The following is a 23,090-nucleotide window of genomic DNA, read 5'->3' on the forward strand; positions in this document are numbered from 1 at the left end:
AACAAAAAGAAAAACCAAAGCAAACAAAACACATACCAAACACCTTTGTGGAGTGTTCTGGAAGGTGGTTAGTAAAGTATCGGGGATCAAGTAAACATGTAGTTTTAATTTGTCACTCAAAACTTACTCTTGCCAATGTCTTTGAGCCCATTTTACTTGCTATTTGGACTATTAGTCTAAAATGTTATCTTTACATTCTACTCTCCATTTTTAGAACTTCCTCTCATTTTCAAAGCTCTTTCCAGTCATACACATTATTCTCCTTTACCTACATCCATTTACTGCCTGTTTACACGCTCCCACATCTGATTTTATATGACCAGCAAGCACATCCTCTTAAATCCTGCTGGCCCCTCAAATGCAGTATTTCATCAGCTCCTCTGAGCATTATGTTCAAATTCTAGAGGTGCTTCAGCAGTGCCTGACTCTGAGCCATTCTTCAGAGCCCTTTCTTGTTTTGAGATGTGTGGCTCTCTATGTACATCAGGCTGGCCTTGAAGTCATATGTATTCATTTCTGCCTCCCAAGAGCTGGGATTAAAGGTGCCTCCATGCCAGGCTTCAGAGCTCCTTACAAACCAATTCCAGTAGGAACCAGGACTAGGAAAAACAAACAAACAAACAAACAAACAAACAAACAAACAAACAATCTAATAAAAAAAATCCCCTTTCACTTACTTTGTTACAAATAAAATACCTTGGAGGGATGGTGAAAAAACTTAGCTGGTCTGGTGCTGATCATGCTGGCCTGGAGATCTAAGAATGGACTCTACAAAGTTGTTCTTTCACCACATGTGTGCTCTGGCATATACACACTAAATCAAAGTTTAAACAAAACCCCAAATGTATCCATCAGCCAATCCTGTTCTTACCGTGTCTTCTGTGACTTCAACTGTTCCTTCTGCTTTTTCTAAGTGAACTCTTTTTGATTAGGCCCTACTCACTCTTGAGATTACGTCTATGCGGCCCAGGCTGACTGGGAACTCGATACACTTAAGGCATAAGCTTCCTACAAGATATGACTATCAACAGTCATGGGCCATCTTGCCACATATGTGCACATAGAAACAAATGTCAAGATCCAGGTAGTTCTAAGCTGATTTGGTAAGGGCAACAATTGTGGCTTTTTTTTTTTTTTTTAAAGATTTATTTATTTATTATATATAAGTACACACTGTAGCTGTCTTCAGATACACCAGAAGAGGGCATCGGATCTCTTTACAGATGGTTGTGAGCCACCATGTGGTTGCTGGGAATTGAACTCATAACCTCTGGAAGAGCAGTAGGGTGCTCTTAACCGCTGAGCCATCTCTCCAGCCCAACAATTGTGGCTTTTTAAGATACTGGCATGAAGACAGCACTCAGAGGAGCTACAAGTACTAGAGTTCTGGAAATAATGTTTGCCCACGAATGGAAAACATTTCAAACAGCATGCACTCTGAGCCAACCACTGCTCACACAATCCAAATTTGGTTTTAAGGCACTGCTCTCAGATGGTTTACAATCTGAGGGAGGAGTTGAGGCATAGCCTCACATGGAGACAGATAGATACTGGCAGTATATTTATACAATGGAGGCATATACAGCAGGGGAAGCTGGGTAGTGAGGAATTTCCAATTTAAAGGGTGCTCAGGGGAAGGCTTCCTTAAAAGATGATTGAGCAGGAAGGGACCAAAGATGTCAGGTACATCTGTCTTGGAGATACTTCCAAGTGGAGAAAACATTATGTGCAGAAATCCTTGCGATGGTTATGATGTGAATGTGACTGGATGTGACAGGCAGACTGTAGAGGAGGGGCAGGCTGCACATCCAATGGGCTCGGCAGGGACTGGGCGATGCAGACAAGAACAGGTGAACGCTAACAGGTTCTGAAGGTAAAGCTGTCAGAACTGCAGACAGATGGGCTGGACTGGGAGCAAAGTCTGGACCTGGAGAGAGGAGGAAGGGTGTGCAGTGGGAATCCAGGTGCGGCACCTGAAAACACATGGGAGAGTCAGGGATGCAGACTGGCATGTTACCAGACAGCCCTGTAACAGGAAGATCCATTTCCAATTCAACAGTGTTTCCTGGAGACTAGAAGTAAGCAGAGTTAGGACTTACGTTCATTTCCTATGGTTCCATGGTTCTCATGAACTATGGGAGTTAAATTCTACTATTTCTCCTCATAGCCTTTCCTGTTTGATCTTTCATGCACTAAAACTAAGAAAACAAATAAAGCTGGTATATTTTTCACTTTCCATTATTTCCAAAATGGGGGGGAGGGGGGCAAAAAACCCCCAAACCCTTCAAATTCTTAAAGACTTAAATTCAAACAAACAAACAAACAAAAAAACCTGCTTAACCCATTGCAAGCGTCATGGATCAAAGTTAAACACTTCATTTCAGGATTTTGTTTTGGATGCACCACAACTCCCTAAAAATGGAAGCAAGGACCTACATTCCAGCCATGAAGATCATCAAGACTTACTTCCCAGCACCACACCAAGGCTTGCTTTTAATTACTGAATGATAAGCATTTGAGGTTTTACTTAGTTTTTAATTATCCAAGGTCTTCCCACACTCACTAGCCATTTTTCACTTTTTAATTATTTGGGGTGCTAGGGATCACCCCAGGACCTGCGTTTTCTTCTTGCCCATTGTGTGCCTTACTCCAAATGAACCCATATACTGAACATTAATTTCCCCATGCATTCCAAGTGTTTTCTGTTACCTTCTGCTGTACAGAGGCTAAAGATTACCTTTGCTGCTTTTGAAGTTAAAGCACTCTTAATTCGGTCACTTCAAAGAAACAGATGAACACCTTTCCCTCCAAATTCCTTTTCCAGGCCTCCAAATCACAGTGTTGGAGCACTTGTGCCATGGCAGCATGCAGCTAGGTGCTGTAGCAGTTGTGGCCTTCTCTGAGTGTTCGCCTGAGGGGTCTCCTGGAGTCACTCACACAGATGAGTTCAAAATCCTAATGAGTGAGGAAGGAGTTGGGGCTTGAAGGAGTGAAAGTGTGAGTCCCTGGAGGAGCCGGAGAAACTAACAGGAAACCAGGGAGTGACTGATCCAACACAGGCCACAGAATGGCTCCAGGGGAGTATTAGGACAAAATGGTTAAGTTTTCCCAACATTTCCCTTAAGTGGCCTGCAGCTTGCTTTATTCATGCCCAAGGCTTACCCAACGTACTATAACTTGGAACATGGAACTGGGAGCTTCCTAAGCTCTTCACTCTTTCTGTCCTCCTGTACTACGTAATGCTACTGTAAAGTTACCCAAGTGACCTGGTTAATATAGCTATGTGATCTGAGACAGCACTTACAACTCTGAGTTCTCTCATCAGGTTAGAGACCACGACAGAAGCCCTTTCAGGTTAAAATGTCTAGAAATCAGACTCTAGGAAGTAGCCAATCTTAATTTGATTGATAGATCACTTTTTAACTTGCTTTATGTCTTAAATATTTAAAAAAAAAAACCTCATCATGAAATCCTTAGCATAATTTTAAGGACAGGCATAGGGTATTCTACCTGTGTCCTATATACTCCGTGTGCTGCTGTACCTCTGCAGTGACATCAAGTGTGGTCTTACCACACTTGTCATACACATGGAACACTGAAAATAGAAACTGAAGGCTCACTTTCTTCTTCCTAAACTTCAATTGCATCTGAGAGACTTTAGGCTGTCCAGTTACCCCACCACTCCCAGCCTCCTGGAGCACTATTAACGTCACTGCTGAAAATTATTTGGGCAAAGACCAGTGGACGATGTAAAGTAGTCTGATAAAACTTCTGAGTGCTAGACAGCCCTAAAGTCCTCAAGGCTACTGGGGAAAGAAAACAAATATGGTATAGATATTTAATTGACTTTTGATTTTATGTGATAATAAGTTATTCTAACAAAATGGTACAAATTCAAACTCAAGTTTATTTTCGATTTCATAGAGGTAAGAAGCATTCCATCATCGCAAATGAATACCAGCCAACAATAAATTCAACAGATTTCTCCTGTAAAATATCTACCATTATGTTCTTTCAGTCACCTCTTACTAGGCAAAGCTAGACACGATCTTTTCCCTTTCCAAGTGACATTGTTCATAAATCAATACGTCCCAGCTTTCAAGATGTAAGGTGGTTTTCTAAGCCTGTACTGTGCATAACTCACTGAACATAGTACTCTGTGAACTATTCCCTGCATTAACTCACTGCAAGGGGCGCAGGGAAAGGGGATGTCCCAAATTCACATTCTCAGGCAGAAGACAAGAAGTGACCATGTTGTTCCACAGCATTTTCCATGGCACACATGGCTGAGGACTACTCTGAAGCACATTCTAGGGCTTAAGAGTTAAAAATGAGGCAGGTGCAGTGGTGCACAACTATAAGCCTAGAGCTGGTGCCCAGGAGCCTGAGGCAAGTCAGCCTGAGCAACACAGCCAATCTTAAAAGCATAACAAAAGGGTAGTATTTCAGGTCTTCAAGGTTCTTTTCTTTTGATGAAAAATACATTTCTATCATCACCTTTGAAAGCAAACACTTGGAATCCTTGCACACTTCAAACCCTGTAATCCTCTTTACACACCATTTATTGGAATGCTTTTTTTCAGAGAAGGGAAGAAGAGCTGATTTTATGGTTTTTGTGACAGTCTTACTCTGTAGCCCATATAGTCTTAAACTTTCAACCTTTTGTCTCCACTCCCTCAACGCCAGGTAAGAATGCACAGTAGCCCTGTGTGCTCTGCTTTAAGACTCCTGTGGAGCTGGGTGAGCTTCACGGACAGGCACATCAATCTCTGAGTTCCAGGCTAGGCAGATCTACATCATGGGACCCAGTCTCAAAAGCAAGTTTGACATAAAATATGTAAGAAAAAGGTCAAATGTCAGCTTAAGCAATGGCTAGCCTAACATTACCAGTGACAGTTGCACTTTATTGTGATTGGACACTATTTTTCAACCATTATCTCTGAATGCTTTCAATGTGGACGACACATTATGAACACTCAATGAATGCTGGGATGCAGCCCAGCAGAACTCACGCCTTGAGTGCACAAGGCACAGGGAATGATCCCTAGGTCTGCAAAACTACAAACTAAAAATACAGAGATGAGAGTGAGTGTTGGGATGAAATGGGAAACTTGGTGCTGCTTGGTTTCCCAAGTCAGCTTCTCGGACACAGAAGTAACAGTGGGAATACACTGAGTAGGGCTCTAGAAGCTTTTTGGGGTAAGTTCTTTTGCAGTTCAGTCTAGTTTTGAACTCGGGGACCAATCCCCTTGGCTCACGTTTCCTGAGTGCTGAGATTATAGGTGTGGATCACAATGCTCAGGGTGAGGCTCAAGGACTGAAAAGAGTTGCAATTCATTTGCTCGCAATTTGTAAAACTGCTTCCCTGCATGATTAATTTTAAACTATGCACGTCCCCTAAGTCCGCCAGTGTGTCAATACAGCTGCTTTCCGGATTACACATTAACTAGAAATTAGTTCAACAGTCTTTCCTCCAATCACCTGGCAAAGATGTCAAAACTGTCAAGACTTTCTGCCAACTGGCTGCCCTCTACTGGACAACTTTAGAATCAGTGCACTTTGTTTTACAAAGCAACAGATAAATGTAAACATTCTACATCCCAAACACATCCTGAATAAGTTAAAAAACTAAATTACCTCAAAACACAAGCCCTTCAGTAAATTAGTTTTTATCATGGAATCAACACAGTGCCAATCCAATAACTTCAGTCATCCTGAGACCCTGTAGTACATATAGAATTCCAGTCTCCTTTCTAACCCTAGAGGTAGATCTGAAACAGGAAACAGAAGTGTGGGGGTAATACACATACTCTAATACCAATCTCTCATGATGATTTTATGGTGACACAAATCTCATTCAATAGTCTATTTACCCTACGATGTTTTCTTACACATAAACACATCATAACAGATTTGTGCTGAATATGTGATAGTCATGTAAGTCTCTTCCCACAGCATCAAAACTTCTCTGAATTTTTTTCTTCTGTGAAACATCAAGTTGTTCATTTGTGGCTCATCCCCATGCCTGTGATTTGCAGTAATGTAGGACCAGTTTACCATCACTGCCAAAACACTACAAAAAAGAAAAAGACAACATATCAAAACACTAATTCCGTTAGATTAGAAGGGTTCTATTGGGTTGGTGAGATGGCTCAGCAGTTAAGAGGTCCAATTCCCAGCAACCACAGTGGCTCATGTCCATTTATAAAGGGATCTGATGCCCTCTTCTGGCATGCAGTTGTACATGTAGACAGAGCACTCATACATTAAAAAGTTCTATAACACACTAACTACCCTTTTTAAAAGATGCCTCTTCCTATCACATGTATCAGTATTTATAAACATTGAACAAGACCAGGCTGCCTCAGCGATGGGCTTAAACACTTTCACTGCCTTCACAAGCTCTCTGAGCACGAGGCTCTCTCAGCTCTTCCCCAGCTGTGCTAGCGTATCCATTAGTGACTATTGGCAGGAACCAAGACTGGCGAATAAGATCATTTTAGTGCATTTTAATCACTTTTTTTGGTGCTCTCAAATATAGACAGTAATGAATAATGCAGAAACGATACAAATTAGACAAAATTTCTAAGAAAAAAAAAGATAACTTTTAAACAGAACTTATTCCTTGACTAGTAAGCTTAATTTAGTAAGACTTTACTCTGAAGGTGTTCACGGTATAACAGAACAAGGTTCTCTTTCTCCATTGATAACTAAGATGGCATGCTATTTCTTATAGATGTGAAAATAGACATGGTACCCATGGGATGAGGTTACCTACCTCATATAGAGTCCCAACTTCTTGGTCTGGGGAAGGGGCAAAGGACTGATTCACATAAATAAACTATAGGGAAGAAAGAAAAAAAATGGATTCAAAATGGTATCCTACAATTCAAGGCTTTGTTCCCAGCCTTTTGTAACTAAGACATTTTTAAATAATGTGTGCATGTGTGTTTGTGCCAGAGACTGACCGATACCAGGTGACTTCCTTGATGGGTCTCTTGCCTTATTTTTTGAGACAGAGCCTCTCTCTGAGTATGAAGCTCCTCTCCTGGCTAGAGAGGCCGGTCAGTGAGATCCAGGATCTACCTCTCCCCACCGGGCTCTGAGGCTACATGTGTAAGTACAGGGCCCTGAGTTTATGTAAGTGCTGGAGACTTGAGCTCAGGTCTTCATCTTTGTAAGAGGAAGGCACTTTATAGACTGATCTATTTCCTCAGAAAAATACGTTTTAAGTAAATTTTCACAAATAGATTTTGAAAGAATACTCAAGACACTATACCAAAATGCACAATGAGTTCAAAACAGCCTAAACAGTGAGACTACCTCAGAAGAAGAAAAAAAAAATCCCACTGAGCTATAATAAAGCCTAAAATTTCTTCTAAATATTTCACATATGTAGGTACACTTGATACTAGGCATTTTCCTTGGGTATTTTACCTACATTTTCTTTCTTTTTGACTTTTACTTCTTTTAAAAAATTTCAGGGCACTGAAGTTCAAGCTGGACAGTATTAAATTACTTGCAGACAAAAAGAATTCATTGTTCCAGACTTTAGTTAAATCTGTTTTAAAGTATTTCTAGTACTTAAAAATTTCCTAAGATATTAAAGCAAAAGGTCACAGTACTAGAGATGCTTTTGATCAACTTTTTCTTTCTTTCTTTCTTTCTTTTTTTTAGAAATAGAAAGACACTAGAAGGTAACATCCAACATTTACCTCAAGATCTAAGAATAAAATATTTAAGGCTTAATAATCTTGTTTCTCTCTCTCTCTCTCTCTCTCTCTCTCTCTCTCTCTCAACAGTATGTTATTGATACAACAACAACAAACATTGGTTAATCTTTTCTCCTTCAGTAGTGAATGAGGCAATTAAGAGCCCTGGACCTAAATACAAATAACATTTCATAGCCTATCCTATGTATATGAATGGTACTGAAAAAATCTCATGGGGCTACTCAAAAGACAGCATACATTCCAAGTAATAGATAATGCCGAGCATAACTATAACTATGTGTTTTAGTGATGACTTAGTTACTGAGGGATCCTCAGTCCTATAAGATCCTACTTTCATGCAATGTGCTGTTTTAGTTTGCATAACCATACTCTAAGAAGTTCACACAAGAACAAAATTGTCTAGTAATGCATTTCTCGAAACATCTACATTGTTAAATGTGAGTGCTTGATATGCAAGCATGAAGACTTGTGTTCTATCCCTCATGTACTCCATCAAAAGCTAGGCAGGGTAGAACAAGCTTGAAATCCTAGCACTGGGGAGTTAGAGACAGGTTGGACCCCCAGGACCTGCTGGCTGGCCAGACTAGCCCACTTGGTGAACTTTAGGCCAATTCAACTGTCTCAAACAAAACAAAACAAAACAAGATGAATGGCAAATGAAGCATGGCACTACACCCAAGGTTCTTCAAAGAAACAAAGCCGTTACTAAAAATACCATCCCAATGCAGTGCTTCCCATAGACTACACTTTGAAATAAGAGTATCCACCTCTTAGTTCTTTCATTGTATGTGAAAGATATATTGTGTACCTGAAGAAAAGGGGGACAAAAGTAATACTGAATTAAAGTATATTAAACCCTTTTTGCATGACTATTCAGTGATAACTTGAGGAAAGTAAATAAAACCCCAGGATTTAAAAGAAATTCCTGGATGACAATGTTAAGGGCCATCAAGCTGACTTGACAGGGTCAGGGCACTTCCTGATGACCTGAGTGAGATATTTCCAGAAACATGGTGGAAAGAGAACTCACTTCCAAGTATTGTCCTCTGTCCTCTGACTTCTACATGCACACCCCAACCCCAACAGTCTTAAAAAAAACTTGAGATAAAAAACAAAAAACAATTTTTAGGCTGCAAAGTGAATCCAAATTTATCTCATTCCAGAGCTTCTTAAAGAAATCTTCTGAGATATAGGTCTCACCATATATCAATGAACAAAAGCAATGTGCAGCTTGTGAGCACATGTGTTACTCCTGGCTACCCGATGCTACTGTGAATTTTATAGCAAGCAATCATGACGGTGTTCATACCAACTGCTCCGAGGCCAGCAGTCTGAGGAATTTTCTGATGAAGTCGATGAGTGCTTGGACAGTCCGGGTCCGCTCCACAGCCCATTTCTTCGTTTTCATTATGGGAGTGTCTCCTACAGCCTTCAGCAGGATGTCAACTTCAAACGACACAAAAGACAATTGTCCTGAGACAGCTGATGAGAGTATGGTGCCCAACGGTTCAGAAAGCTTAAACCTTTTCTCTTCATAGTTCCTGTAATTAGTACTCTGGAGCTATGTGAGAGACATACAAATATTAGACTCATGCACTATTTTCACCCTCGATCTGACAAAGTTCTCCCTACAGGATTAAACTTTAAGACACACTTTAGCACAACAGAATTCCAAAGATAAGAAGCAGAACTGGCCATGATATAAAACAATACCCAAACAGCCAACAGAAACAAAACTCTCACCCTTTCTCCCTCCTCACTGTGAAAGGAAATTATACGAATTTAAGGTTTAAAAATATAAAATTAAAAGAGTAAGCCCCAAAAGCCACAAACTCAGGAGCAGTAGGCCATAAAGATAAAGAAAAGAAATACAAATGGGGTCTCGAGCCCCAACAATGTCAAGCAACCAGAGCTTCCAGGGACTAAGCCACTACCTAAAGACTATACATGGACTGACCCTGGACTCTGACCTCATAGGTAGCAATGAATATCCTAGTAAGAGCACCAGTGGAAGGGAAAGCCCTGGGTCCTGCTAAGACTGAACCCCCAGTGAACGTGATTGTTGGGGGGAGGGCGGCAATGGGGGGAGGGTCGGGAGGGGAACACCCATAAGGAAGGGGAGGGGGGAGGGGGATGTTTGCCCGGATACCGGGAAAGGGAATAACACTCGAAATGTATATAAGAAATACTCAAGTTAATAATAAAAAAAAAAAAAAAAGAAAAGAAAAGAAATACAAGAGAACTACTTTGCTTATCACCCAGTGTGAGTAACAGTTCTTTGTTCTGCCCCTGTGGTGTTTATTTAAGCCCCTACTTGTGCTTTCCAGCCATTGCGTCCTACAGAGAGCACTCCAAGAAACTGGCGGCCCAAGCCTAACCAGAGGTGTTTCAAATACAGATGCTTCATCAATTTTGACAAACTTTTAAAAATAATGAGGACCTGAAGACCCTACCCTTCTCCTGATTTAGTAGCTCTGTTCCAGGAACCAGGGGGCCATAAAACCTTCTGGCGTCCCCTTATCTCCTGGAGCCATAAAACAATCCTGTAACTTGTGGTGCCTTCCCCTTTGACATCCCCCATCCCCTGGGCTCACAGCCTCTGCCTTTAAATGCTCTTTCTCCCAGCCTCTCGGGGCGACACCTCTGTCTCCTGAGTGGGATACATGTCGGCCCAGAGACCTCTGTAATAGGTCTCAGTAATAAACCTCACTTTTGCTTATTACATCCAAAATGGTCTCTCTGTGTCTGGGGTCCGCAATTTCCCAAGACTTGAGTAAGGGTCTCTCTGCGTGGGATCTTTCAACTGGTGGTAAAAGGAGAGCGAAGGTTTAGCTGGTACTGCTGTAGCCACTGTGACCTGGTATACCTTTTTGGAGAGCAATATAGGAATATATATCTAACATATATAAGGCCTTGACTCAATAACATACTACTTAGTCTTAAAAAGCTTGAGATTTATTTTTACAGGAAAAAGCAGTAATTCATATATTCAGCATGCACATACAGATGGGATGAACTAAAGTATGAGATGCTTTATGACAGAATTTATAGAGAACAGACACATTCCAATCTGGGTCCAAACTGTGGCTCTGCCACTTGTTAGAGCTACAAGCTTTGTAATCGTTCATTCTCAAAACCTTGTAACATACCTACCTCCTCTAAGGTTGATGGGACCATTAAGTGAGTTAATGTCTGTACACAGCAGTACCCAGACCATGACTTAGTCACTGAGCTTTAAGACTGTAACATAGCTGTTTGAAAACACATAATAAAAGCGGCTAAGAGTTTAAGTTGACAAAATGTGCAAAATAGAGATCATGTGTATACAACCTCAACTTCATTAACAAAGTATTACAAACACATATTCATATTAGTATCAATATATATCAAAATGTTTTCATAATAGTAACATATGGCTTTTTGTAAATACCAATTTTTGTATACATAATTTTACAATAAAAGAACTATTATTATTTTAAAAAAATGCAGTCAGGGGTCCCAAAAGAAGTTTCAAAGATTCAAAAAAATATACGTGAGCCAAGATTGACATCCTTCATTAAGCTTATGTCCTTTTAAGAGACGTCTATAGCAAACAACAGCAACCACACTTATTTGCCCCATTTGTTTGTATTCAGTTGGGATCAAGTTACCCACATTTCCTCTTGAAGCCAGGCGTAGTGATACAGGTTTTTGCTTTTTTTTTTTTTTAAAGATTTATTTTATTTATTTCATGTATATGAGTATGCTGTTGCTATCTTCAGACACACCAGAATGGGACAACCATTACAGATGGTTGTTGAGCTACCATATGGTTGCTGGGAATTGAACTCAGGACCTCTGGATAAGCAGCCATTTCTCTAGCCCATGATACAGGATTTTAATCCTAGCCTCAGGAGGCAAAGGCAGATAGTTTCAGGAGATCAAGTTTCCTCCAGAAATAAAGTACGGGCTCCCAGAACATATGACAAAGTTTACCTTCCTAAAGAACAATGTAGGTACCCTTTTGTTATTTTGGAAATATTAGAGGAGTTGGAAAGGAAGAAAGGATTTTGGTTAGCCTATCTTTCATACCTCTGTCTCCAGTTCCCTCAACCCTCTGGAGCAATCAGATATCAGTAGCAATTAGGCACTGAGTTGTACTACTGAAGAAAGAAAAGCCAGAGGGCAAGAAGCTGGAGAAGTATTTATAATAATTATGGCTGCAGCCTTAACTCCCCAAATGATCTGATTGTAGCTCAGAAGCCTGGCTACATGCTAGCACCAACTGGAGAACAGTTAATATACACAGCAATCAAACTGAAATATTTTGCAAAGTAGGACCTTAGCACTGGTATTCAAAAGCTTGGTCAGGTTAAGTCTGTTAATGTTAATACTGTGCCACCAGGATCCTTTCCATCAAATTGTCTACAAAAGGATAAAAATAGGAATTCAATCCGTCAAAACCAAACCAAACAAACAAAACAAAAAAAAGTAAAGGAAAATATAGATTCAAATAAAGTCATCTCAGGCAGTATCTTGGATTATGGGTCATTTCCTAGTGTTCTCTAGTACACCAATCATCAGTGTGAAGGACTAGACTATTGACTTACACATTTGTATTTTTATTTGTTTATTTTTTGAGGGAGCACAGGCTGGCCTTGCACTCAGAGATCTGCCTTCCCTAGGCTGCTGAGTGCTGGGATTAAAAATGTGCCAGCCTCCAGTTTCCATCTTAAGGAAACCTCTCAAAGTCAGCTCCATGCAGTTAAATGAAGAAAAAAAAATTTTTTTTTAAAAGTTAACGGTGGTGGTTCTCTTTCTAAATACTCATAGTAGTACATCATGAATATAGACAGAGTTCCTCTAAATGCAAAGTCAGCCTTTTTTTCTTTCTTTCTTGTTGAGCTGGGTATTGAACTTGTAGACCTTTTGTGATGTTCCACTACTGGGCTCCATATGCCTGCATCCCCCAGGAGCAGTGCTGGGAGACAATTCTTCCCCCAGGCAACATAAGCAAGGTGGCAAGATCGAGAAACAGAGACCACACCCAGATCTACATTTTCTATCTCTGAAAGGAGAACAGTTAAAGACAAGGTTTACTTTTTCCTTGAAGTATGTTTATTTGTTGATTTTTCTTACAGTCAACTCTAACTCGACAGTGTTCAGTGCAAGTTAATCTAAACTCCTTTACTTTCCAGGGGCAAGCACAACCCTGAGACAATATGGAAGCTGAAGACAACTAGTTCAAGTAATTCAATGATGTACAAAGGCAGGAAAAGTTAACAAAAAGGTAACACCTACACCTTTACTTTTCCCTTAGCATTCTTCAGTGTCTAAAGTTCCAGGATTTTTGTTCTTGTTCTAAAGAATGAATTAATATTCGGTTGGCGTAAATCCGTATCGAGACTTCCAGTAACCGGTCTTTTGATAAGTACATGGAGCTACCGAGATCCCACTTGGGGCTCCCCACCTTCAAAGCCCAGACACTTTAAAAGGTGCTGACGATAAGGAACCTGGGTACCAGGATCACTTAGGCACTCAAAAGGCGTGAAGAACAGTAAGCACTTTTGTGAAATCCGACCAGGAGCCACACATCCTTATACATTGCTATTATGTCACCATATCTTACAGGAATAAGTCTGTTTCCTAAACCTAATGTACGTTGCAAACCATTTTCAATCTAAATTGCACTTGTAACACCATGACATATGCCCACATCTTTGCCTTGCTAAATTCCCGAACACCCGTAATGACTCACTCCCCTTCCGTAAGATGTATCCTTGCACACTTATCTACCCTACACATGGCCTTGACACCTGAGTCCCCTACTCTTCTGTCCAGATGCTAACATCAATTGTCTTGGCAGTTGTTACTCGAACCCTTACCCATAAAAAGGACCTCAAAAGCCAGTGAGGGGCTCTCTAAAACCCCAATTTGGGAGAGGCAGTTGTCTGGCCAGTCCCTTGTGCATTTCTAAATTTAGCTTGGTTTCGTGAGACAGCAGTGCAAATGTTCCGTCCCCCGCTCGGGTCTAACACTTTTGCTCAATTCTAAGAGTAGAAAGTGCACCTCTAGGATGCGCCCTTCTTTAGCTTTTGCCACTTTACGGGCCACCACTCTTAGAAACGCTATTAGGTCTCTTGTCTCCGCCCACAAACGGATGTTGACATACTTTTTTTCTTGGTGTCTCCGGGAGGTTCCTCCGTACCGGGCGAAACTGCAACCGAAGACGGGGGCTCTGGGATGGCTGTTTCTGGGGAGAGCTCCAAAAGGCTCTCGCCCGCCGCAGCAGCCGGAGCCGCGGGGAGCTGCAGCACAGCCTCTGGGTCTTCTGCCATCTTGCTTGCTGAGCGTCGACGGCGGAAGTGAGGTAAGAGCGTGAAGGGGTTGGACCTTGCTACACGAAGCGTCGTGAAGCAGGTGCCGGGCAGGTGGGAGCCGGATTAACAGTGAATTTTGGGATGTCTAGAGAGCAGTCCATATAGATAGTCTGTTGGAAACACGATAGTTACCGAAGTATAGAGTGTCATAGAGTTCTGAAGGGCTTCCGTGACGAATCTCTGTGAGCAACCATATGACCACGTACCCCTCCGGAGAGTTGGCTGGTCCGGGAACGCTTCCGTTTCCTCTTGGCCTGCCCCGCCCAGGTCCCGCCTCCAGGCCCCGCCCCTCGGCGCGGGAGCGCGCGCGCGCGTGCGGGAGGGGGCGGGTGGGGAAGCAGCGGCAACAAGCTCCCGGAGGCGAGGCTCACGCGCCCGCCCCCGCCCTGGCCCCAGCGCCCACCCTGTCGGCCCGGCCCAGCCATGATCAAGGCCATCCTCATCTTCAACAACCACGGGAAGCCGCGGCTCTCCAAGTTCTACCAGCCCTATGTGAGTATGCCCCTGCCGCGGAGCCCGGCGAGAGCCGGCGCAGGGCAGCGCCCAGCGGCTTCCTCGCAACGACCCTCGCGCCGCCGCGGCCCTCCTGGTGTCCGACTTCTCGCGCCGCTGGCTGTCAGCTCGGGCGGTGGGGAGCCGCTGCCACTCCCCGCCGGCCGCTCGCCGTCAGTGGGCGAGGCGGTTTCTCCGCCTCAAGGGGCGCTGCCCACCTGCCGGGTACCTCAGCCCGGCTGTTTCCTGTCGGGGGACCGCAGAGGGTAGCTGGCGCCCAGTCCCGCTCCCGGTCCCACTCCCCCTGCCCAGGTTGTCTCCGGTGGACTGATTTCTGTCGTCCGCGGACAGATGGGCCACCGTGTCCGCCCTAATCCTCTCCGAGCTCAGCAACTTTGGCTCGCTGCTCGCCCTAGCTAGTCTGTCCAGGGTGTTTCCATACGGAAGCATCCGAAGCCCAGTGTGACTTCCAGGTGGCTATTGGGAAAAAATAAAAAGATTAAGCAGGGGCCTGACTTCTCTCTTGGACTTTTAACCTACTGTCTGAATTTACTCTTGAGATAACTGGCAGCATACGTGGTTGACCCATCAGAAAGGGATGCTGTGTCTGGGAATTAACGATTTCATTTTGTATGGCTTTTCAAACCGGAACATACAGACATTTACCCTGGGTTTTAGTTTAAACGAAGTAGCATCTGTGAAAGTTCTCTTCTAGAACTGTGAACATTGTTTAATATTGCTAGGAGCAGATGACTTTAAAGTCGCGAAGATAATTTGTAAGCGTTTGAGGAGAGGTAATAGGTTTCTATGCCTTACCTGAGGGCAAAACTAATACTAGGTCACACACTGAGCTGTCATTTGTAGGGTGAATGTGAGCTATGTAGCTGTCTTGCTGTCTTGGGGCATTTTGCTTTTATAGCCAGACATGGACTTTCAATTTAGTGTTGAAAACGTGCCAAGACCAACACTTTATGCGGATGGCCCCAGATGGAAATTATTCCTGCCATTAAAAAGGAAACGTGAAAATGTCAGTTTGCCTAAAGTGATAATGCAGACTGTGGAGGTGTTGGTTGAAGTGAGAAAAGGAGCTGCCTCATTTCCTTAAGTCGCTTTGTTTTCCCTAATGACAAAGAACACTTTGCTCTACTTTTGTGTGGGTTTTAGTGTGCTATAACTTAAATATTAATGGTCTGTTTAAACATTCTAGATCATTCTTGAATCCAAAATAAAATAATAGTTGTTCCTTCTAAAGAAAACAGTGACATTAAAATTGACATCATTACCTGATTACCTAAAATGTTAATGAGCTCTCATTGAGTCCATTTGCTGTGTAGAAAAGGTATGTTCCCATAGTGAATCAAGTTGAAAGATTTTTGGTTTTTTTTTATATATTTAAATTTAGTAATTGTTTTGGCTTGATGGTGAAGACCTGTAATTCCAGCTACTCAGAAAGCCGAGGCAGGAGTATTGGAAGTTTAAGGCCCAGGCTACTGAGTTCAAGGCTAGCCTGTGAAATTCCCTGAGACCTTGTCTCAATTCAAAGAGTAAAAGGTGGACCAGTGATAGTGCATCTAATGTCCACAAGGCCCTGGCTTCAGATCCTAGTCATAATTATTAAACATTATTCAATTATTCAGTTATTAAACAGAACAATGCATCCCTTGGCCAATCTATAATATAATGGTAATCACTATATAGGTGGTATTAAATCATGAAGTATTAATTTAACTTGAAAGTCTAGAAATACAACTATCTTTTACCTTTAATTATTAGGTAGCAGCAAAAGCCTATTCAGGAAAAGGAGGCTGAAGGGGCTGTAGTGTAGTATTATTTTGGCTATTGCCTGAGTGAAGGTGCTGCTGGAAGTGTGAAGGTTTCTAGAAAGTATACTGGCTGTGTAGAAGTGGTACACCAAAAGCTGTTTCTTTGTGTCAGTCTTTACAAATTTCATTTTCCCAACCATGTGCTAAATTGTCTCTCAGAAATAATTGAGAGTAATTTATTTCTTTGCTTCTCACACTAAACAGTAACCTGTGAGGGCAGATAGTAATTTTCATCTATGTATTTCATTGTCAGTTTGTCATGGAATGTGTACTGGAGGTCTGCCACATGTAGGCACTGGAAATGAACAAACACATCTACCTTCTGCTTTGTGGCTGCAACCATGCCTAGTAAATCGCCTATGTGATATTTCAGGTTTTAATAGTAATAAGTGACGTGGAGAAAAAGCAAGGCAAAGTAGGGAATATGAGGATGGAAATTTAAAATAACGAAGTCAGTTAGATTCTCACCAAAAAGTAATTTTTAAGCAAAGTGTTGAATGTGATAAGAAAGGCAGCCTTGCAGAGAGATACCTAGGGGAAAGGGCATTTTCTATGGTGCAAAATGAGTATACAGAGCCTGATGGGAAAGTTGAGTATCTGAAGAGTGGACATCAAGAATCCAAGCACTGCAAATGGAGGCTGTTGGGAAACATTGCTGGAAATGGCATTTGTTTGTGTAGGTCGATTGAGTGCAGACCTTTTGCATTGCCTGAAATTCCTTTCTTTTCTTCGTGACATGTCTAAAATAGAATTTTTATCCTCTGTCTAGCCCCAGACACCATATTCATATTTCTGAAGGAATTTACCTGCTGCTATTCTTGTCTTAGAATTCTTTTTTTTTTTTATGGTATGGTATTCTGTTCCACTGCCCATAATTTCTTAGGCTATCCTATAGAATTTTTGATAGAAGTTATAATTTAAGTATTTTTTGTTACCTCTAGCCATCAACAGTGAGTCATTAATGTATTAAACTTTTTTCAAAATTAGCTTTTATTTGTGTGTGTGTACATGTGTCTGACATTATATGCATGCACGTGCCTGCAGAGACCAGAAGGAGTGGGTTCCTCTGGAACTGGAGTTTCAGTTGGTTGTGAGCTGCCTGAAGTAGGTGCTAGGAACCAAACTTGACTCCTGCAAGTTATACTAATATTATACTAAGTTAACTAATGAAGTTACCACAGTAACTTCACCCATGCTTGGGCATCAGGGCTGGCAGGATGACTTATCTGTTGAGACCTTTACTGCCCAGCCTGATGACCTGAGCTCCCTCCACAGAACCCACGTGGTGGAAGGAGAGAACCACTCTTTCATGTTGTCTCTAATCTTTTAGTGTCTCCTTCACACAAGTAAGTTAATAAAATGTTTTTTAACTTAAAAAGAAGTAAGTATATATTCAGAAAGACCAGCAGTTTCAAGTTAAGTAAATTAAGCAATATTTAGGGATGTTTCTAGGCTAACAGTTTTGAACCCTGGCAGGTTGCTGGGGTTCAACATTTACAGTTAATACTAACAGTTTAAAAATTGCTTCACTCTGACAACGTGTTTCCCTACTATGATGGGTTTTTATTCTACTTTTAGGCTTCCTCAGGATGTAACATTTGCGTGATTATCTCTACTCATTTGTAGTGTAGGTGGTGTGCTGTAATAGCCTTGGTCATGCCTCTCAACTGGTGTGTGTCATTTGTGTCACAGGAGGAACATAAGCATTTTGCTAGTCTTGCTAAAGTTTTGGCTCATTCTGCTAGAGTCAGATACCAAGAAAGGGTGGGTTCAGTTCTTCCTCTTTTGTTTTGCCTTCTGTTTCTTTGAGATTGTCATTACAGAAGTTCAGAATTCATCTCTCTCTCTCTCTCTCTCTCTCTCTCTCTCTCTCTGTGTGTGTGTGTGTGTGTGCGTGTGTGTGCACGTGCGCGTGCAAGTATGCATGCCCATTTTTTCTTTCTAGGGATGCTTAGCCACAGCAGTCTAGCATGGTAACTTTTTTTTTTTAATTTAGAGAATACTTTATTAGTTTTTGTAATCAAACCCACGTATATAAGACCTTACATATTTAATACAGTGTGTTACCCCTGTACAAATGGAAAAAACTTAAGTTCACCATTTCTAGACCAATATGGCTGTTAATTTCTGTACAGTGCCAACTCAACACAGTAAACGGGGATACTTTTTTCCAAAGTTGACAGCACAGGTAAAGTTTCAAAAAATTCAAGTTATATATCTGTATATATATATTTATATGTATATAAAAAGACCAATAATAGCAGTGTTATGCATCAACAGCAGCAACAGCTTTTCCAGGTTCTGCAGTCATCTGAACAAAACTGTAGAGACATCCAGCATACTCCATTAAAAAAAAAAAAAGTAAAAAAACAAAACCCGAGAAAACAGCACAGTTCTGTTACTCTTGTGGTACCTGGCACCATTTTTTTTTTTAAAATTAGCTTCTCAATTATCATCTGGAAAGAAAACATTCTGAGCAACATCATTAAAAACAGCTCTGATAAAGCACGGTCACTACTACGTATCATAAAGCAGGTACAAGCTATTTTACATCCACAGAGGTATGATACAGTACTGTCCTACATCTATAATACTAGAGGATACAATTTAAAAGGCATTATTTGAGACTTGATTCTACTTTTCCAGCAGAGGGCCCAAAGGATGGTGTGACACAGCTTTGTAAAGAAACATACTCTAGACAGGATTTCCTTTCACTAGTGGCACAGTTCTAAGGATTCATTCTCTCCATGAATGTCAGCTAAAACCGTTATTAAAAAAAATGAAATATCCGTAGAACAAAACCGTATAACCACCAGATTCACATGAAGATGACCTAGTGGAGACAAGCTGGACCTCACCTTACCAACAAGCTATCAAATCTGTTATGTTTAAACAGTGAGACCTCCAAGGAAGGAGATGCCAAGTAGTGCTTCAAAGCTTCGGACCACAATCAAACACAGCATCCTTTTCAACAGAAGCAGAAGCTCATCTGAATATGCTCATGGATGCTGACATCAACATTTAATCATCTCCTCACTCATCCAGGAAGAGGGGGAGATCAGTTACTACTGTACTTTATTGTGTTCAACCAAATCACCATGTTACAAAAATAGCAAGCTGCCATAATAAAAAATAAGGCTCCTCTATCCAGCACCAGATAGCATCATTTTACTTTCAAGCCTAGAAATTGCACACTTGTATATAAACCAATCGAAGATGAGGATTGAGAGTTCATCTTGGTGGATTTTTCCTTTGATGAATATGAAGTGTCCTTCCTTATCTTTTTTGATGACTTTTAATTGAAAATTGATTTTATTTGATATTAGAATGGCTACTCCAGCTTGCTTCTTCTGACCATTTGCTTGGAAAGTTGTTTTCCAGCCTTTCACTCTGAGGTAGTGTCTGTCTTTGTCTCTGAGGTGTGTTTCCTGTAGGCAGCAGAATGCAGGGTCCTCATTGCGTATCCAGTTTGTTAATCTATGTCTTTTTATTGGGGAGTTGAGGCCATTGATGTTGAGAGATATTAAGGAATAGTGATTATTGCTTCCTGTTATATTGATATTTGGATGTGAGGTTATGTTTGTGTGCTTTCATTCTCTTTGTTTTGTTGCCAAGACGATTAGTTTCTTGCTTCTTCTAGGGTATAGCTTGCCTCCTTATGTTGGGCTTTACCCTTTATTATCCTTTGTAGTGCTGGATTTGTAGAAAGATATTGTGCAAATTTGGTTTTGTCATGGAATATCTTGGTTTCTCCATCTATGTTAATTGAGAGTTTTGCAGGATACAGTAACCTGGGCTGGCATTTGTGTTCTCTTAGGGTCTGTATGCCATCAGTCCAGGATCTTCTGGCCTTCATAGTTTCTGGCGAAAAGTCTGGTGTGATTCTGATAGGTCTGCCTTTATATGTTACTTGACCTTTTTCCCTTACTGCTTTTAATATTCTTTCTTTATTTTGTGCGTTTGGTGTTTTGACAATTATGTGACTGGAGGTGTTTCTTTTCTGGTCCAATCTATTTGGAGTTCTGTAGGCTTCTTGTATGCCTATGGGTATCTCTTTTTTTAGGTTAGGGAAGTTTTCTTCTATGATTTTGTTGAAGATATTTACTGGTCCTTTGAGCTGGGAGTCTTCACTCTCTTCTATACCTATTATCCTTAGGTTTGATCTTCTCATTGAGTCCTGGATTTCCTGTATGTTTTGGACCAGTAGCTTTTTCTGTTTTACATTATCTTTGACCGTTGTGTCAATGATTTCTATGGAATCTTCTGCTCCCGAGATTCTCTCTTCCATCTCTTGTATTCTGTTGGTGAAGCTTGTATCTACAGCTCCTTGTCTTTTCTTTTGATTTTCTATGTCCAGGGTTGTTTCCATGTGTTCTTTCTTTCTTTTTTTTTTTTTTATTAACTTGAGTATTTCTTATATACATTTCGAGTGTTATTCCCTTTCCCGGTTTCCGGGCAAACATTCCCCTCCCCCCTCCCCTTCCTTATGGGTGTTCCCCTCCCAACCCTCCCCCCATTGCCGCCCTCCCCCCATAGACTAGTTCACTGGGGGTTCAGTCTTAGCAGGACCCAGGGCTTCCCCTTCCACTGGTGCTCTTACTAGGATATTCATTGCTACCTATGGGGTCAGAGTCCAGGGTCAGTCCATGTATAGTCTTTAGGTAGTGGCTTAGTCCCTGGAAGCTCTGGTTGCTTGGCATTGTTGTACTTTTGGGGTCTCGAGCCCCTTCAAGCTCTTCCAGTTCTTTCTCTGATTCCTTCAATAGGGGACCTATTCTCAGTTCAGTGGTTTGCTGCTGGCATTCGCCTCTGTATTTGCTGTATTCTGGCTGTGTCTCTCAGGAGAGATCTACATCCGGCTCCTGTTGGTCTGCACTTCTTTGCTTCATCCATCTTGTCTAATTGGGTGGCTGTATATGTATGGGCCACATGTGGGGCAGGCTCTGAATGGGTGTTCCTTCAGTCTCTGTTTTAATCTTTGCCTCTCCCTTCCCTGCAAAGGGTATTCTTTTTCCTCATTTAAAGAAGGAGTGAAGCATTCACATTTTGATCATCCGTCTTGAGTTTCGTTTGTTCTAGGGATCTAGGGTAATTCAAGCATTTGGGCTAATAGCCACTTATCAATTAGTGCATACCATGTATGTCTTTCTGTGATTGGGTTAGCTCACTCAGGATTATATTTTCCAGTTCCAACCATTTGCCTACGAATTTCATAAACTCGTTGTTTTTGATAGCTGAGTAATATTCCATTGTGTAGATGTACCACATTTTCTGTATCCATTCCTCTGTTGAAGGGCATCTGGGTTCTTTCCATTTTCTGGCTATTATAAATAAGGCTGCGATGAACATAGTGGAGCACGTGTCTCTTTTATATGTTGAGGCATCTTTTGGGTATATGCCCAAGAGAGGTATAGCTGGATCCTCAGGCAGTTCAATGTCCAATTTTCTGAGGAACCTCCCGACTGATTTCCAGAATGGTTTTACCAGTCTGCAATCCCACCAACAATGGAGGAGTGTTCCTCTTTCTCCACATCCTCGCCAGCATCTGCTGTCACCTGAGTTTTTGATCTTAGCCATTCTCACTGGTGTGAGGTGAAATCTCAGGGTTGTTTTGATTTGCATTTCCCTTATGACTAAAGATGTTGAACATTTCTTTAGGTGTTTCTCAGCCATTCGGCATTCCTCAGCTGTGAATTCTTTGTTTAGCTCTGAACCCCATTTTTTAATAGGGTTATTTGTTTCCCTGCGGTCTAACTTCTTGAGTTCTTTGTATATTTTGGATATAAGGCCTCTATCTGTTGTAGGGTTGGTAAAGATCTTTTCCCAATCTGTTGGTTGCCGTTTTGTCCTAACCACAGTGTCCTTTGCCTTACAGAAGCTTTGCAGTTTTATGAGATCCCATTTGTCAATTCTAGATCTTAGAGCATAAGCCATTGGTGTTTTGTTCAGGAAATTTTTTCCAGTGCCCATGTGTTCCAGATGCTTCCCTAGTTTTTCTTCTATTAGTTTGAGTGTGTCTGGTTTGATGTGGAGGTCCTTGATCCACTTCGACTTAAGCTTTGTACAGGGTGATAAGCATGGATCGATCTGCATTCTTCTACATGTTGCCCTCCAGTTGAACCAACACCATTTGCTGAAAATGCTATCTTTTTTCCATTGGATGGTTTTGGCTCCTTTGTCAAAAATCAAGTGACCATAGGTGTGTGGGTTCATTTCTGGGTCTTCAATTCTATTCCATTGGTCTATCTGTCTGTCTCTGTACCAATACCATGCAGTTTTTATCACTATTGCTCTGTAATACTGCTTGAGTTCAGGGATAGTGATTCCCCCTGAAGTCCTTTTATTGTTGAGGATAGCTTTAGCTATCCTGGGTTTTTTGTTATTCCAGTTGAATTTGCAAATTGTTCTGTCTAACTCTTTGAAGAATTGGATTGGTATTTTGATGGGGATTGCATTGAATCTGTAGATTGCTTTTGGTAAAATGGCCATTTTTACTATATTAATCCTGCCAATCCATGAGCATGGGAGATCTTTCCATCTTCTGAGGTCTTCTTCAATTTCTTTCTTCAGTGACTTGAAGTTCTTATTGTACAGATCTTTTACTTGCTTGGTTAAAGTCACACCGAGGTACTTTATATTATTTGGGTCTATTATGAAGGGTGTCGTTTCCCTAATTTCTTTCT

General features: G+C 41.4%; 2 protein-coding genes and 1 long non-coding RNA gene across 11 annotated transcripts in view; 1 reads left to right on the forward strand and 2 right to left on the reverse strand.

The window, feature by feature from the left end:
- Window positions 1-1,123: 1,123 nt before the first annotated feature.
- On the reverse strand, window positions 1,124-2,955 carry LOC147999774 (uncharacterized). The gene is made up of 2 exons (XR_015642944.1): window positions 2,738-2,955; window positions 1,124-1,973 (listed from the first exon to the last, which is right to left on the reverse strand). It is a non-coding gene; the product is annotated as an uncharacterized LOC147999774 (long non-coding RNA).
- A 932-nt stretch (window positions 2,956-3,887) lies between these two features.
- On the reverse strand, window positions 3,888-14,065 carry Atg12 (autophagy related 12). 2 transcript variants are annotated; one of them, NM_001038495.1, is made up of 4 exons: window positions 13,885-14,065; window positions 9,043-9,179; window positions 6,779-6,841; window positions 3,888-6,073 (listed from the first exon to the last, which is right to left on the reverse strand). In NM_001038495.1, exons 1-4 carry the CDS (start codon window positions 14,048-14,050, stop codon window positions 6,014-6,016), a joined length of 426 nt encoding a protein of 141 aa, NP_001033584.1. In that variant the 5' UTR covers window positions 14,051-14,065; the 3' UTR covers window positions 3,888-6,013. The 2 variants fall into 2 exon arrangements, with proteins under 2 accessions (NP_001033584.1, XP_087449220.1); XM_087593094.1 differs by lacking the exon at window positions 13,885-14,065 and adding an exon at window positions 10,887-10,964.
- Window positions 14,066-14,405: 340 nt separating this feature from the next.
- Window positions 14,406-23,090, forward strand: part of Ap3s1 (adaptor related protein complex 3 subunit sigma 1) — a 68,848-nt gene continuing 60,163 nt past the window's right edge. For 5 of the 8 annotated variants that reach the window (XR_015642227.1, XM_087592663.1, XM_087592661.1 and 2 more), the window contains exon 1: window positions 14,406-14,584. Coding sequence is in view for 7 of the 8 variants with exons in the window: in XM_087592663.1 (XP_087448789.1) it covers window positions 14,516-14,584 (69 nt within the window). In the remaining variant the exon portion in view is untranslated. The remainder of the gene's footprint in view (window positions 14,585-23,090) is intronic. The other 3 variants (NM_001398642.1, NM_001398641.1, NM_001398640.1) reach the window with 1 other exon arrangement.

This window comes from Rattus norvegicus, chromosome 18, assembly GCF_021556685.1.
Source record: "Rattus norvegicus strain SHRSP/BbbUtx chromosome 18, alternate assembly SHRSP_T2T, whole genome shotgun sequence".
In the NCBI taxonomy this organism is placed as follows: Eukaryota; Metazoa; Chordata; class Mammalia; order Rodentia; family Muridae; genus Rattus; species Rattus norvegicus.

What these genes read in the sequence shown, in the direction of transcription:
- Atg12 (NM_001038495.1), bottom strand. Translation starts at nt 14,050, where the DNA reads ATGGCAGAAGACCCAGAGGCTGTGCTGCAGCTCCCCGCGGCTCCGGCT. An exon ending in CGGAGACACCAAGAAAAAAA is followed by an intron (nt 9,180 to 13,884) that starts GTATGTCAACAT and finishes TGTCGTTTGAAG; the next exon opens with TTGACATCCTGCTGAAGGCT. An exon ending in TGCTGGCCTCGGAGCAGTTG is followed by an intron (nt 6,842 to 9,042) that starts GTATGAACACCG and finishes TCTTCCCTATAG; the next exon opens with TTTATTTATGTGAATCAGTC.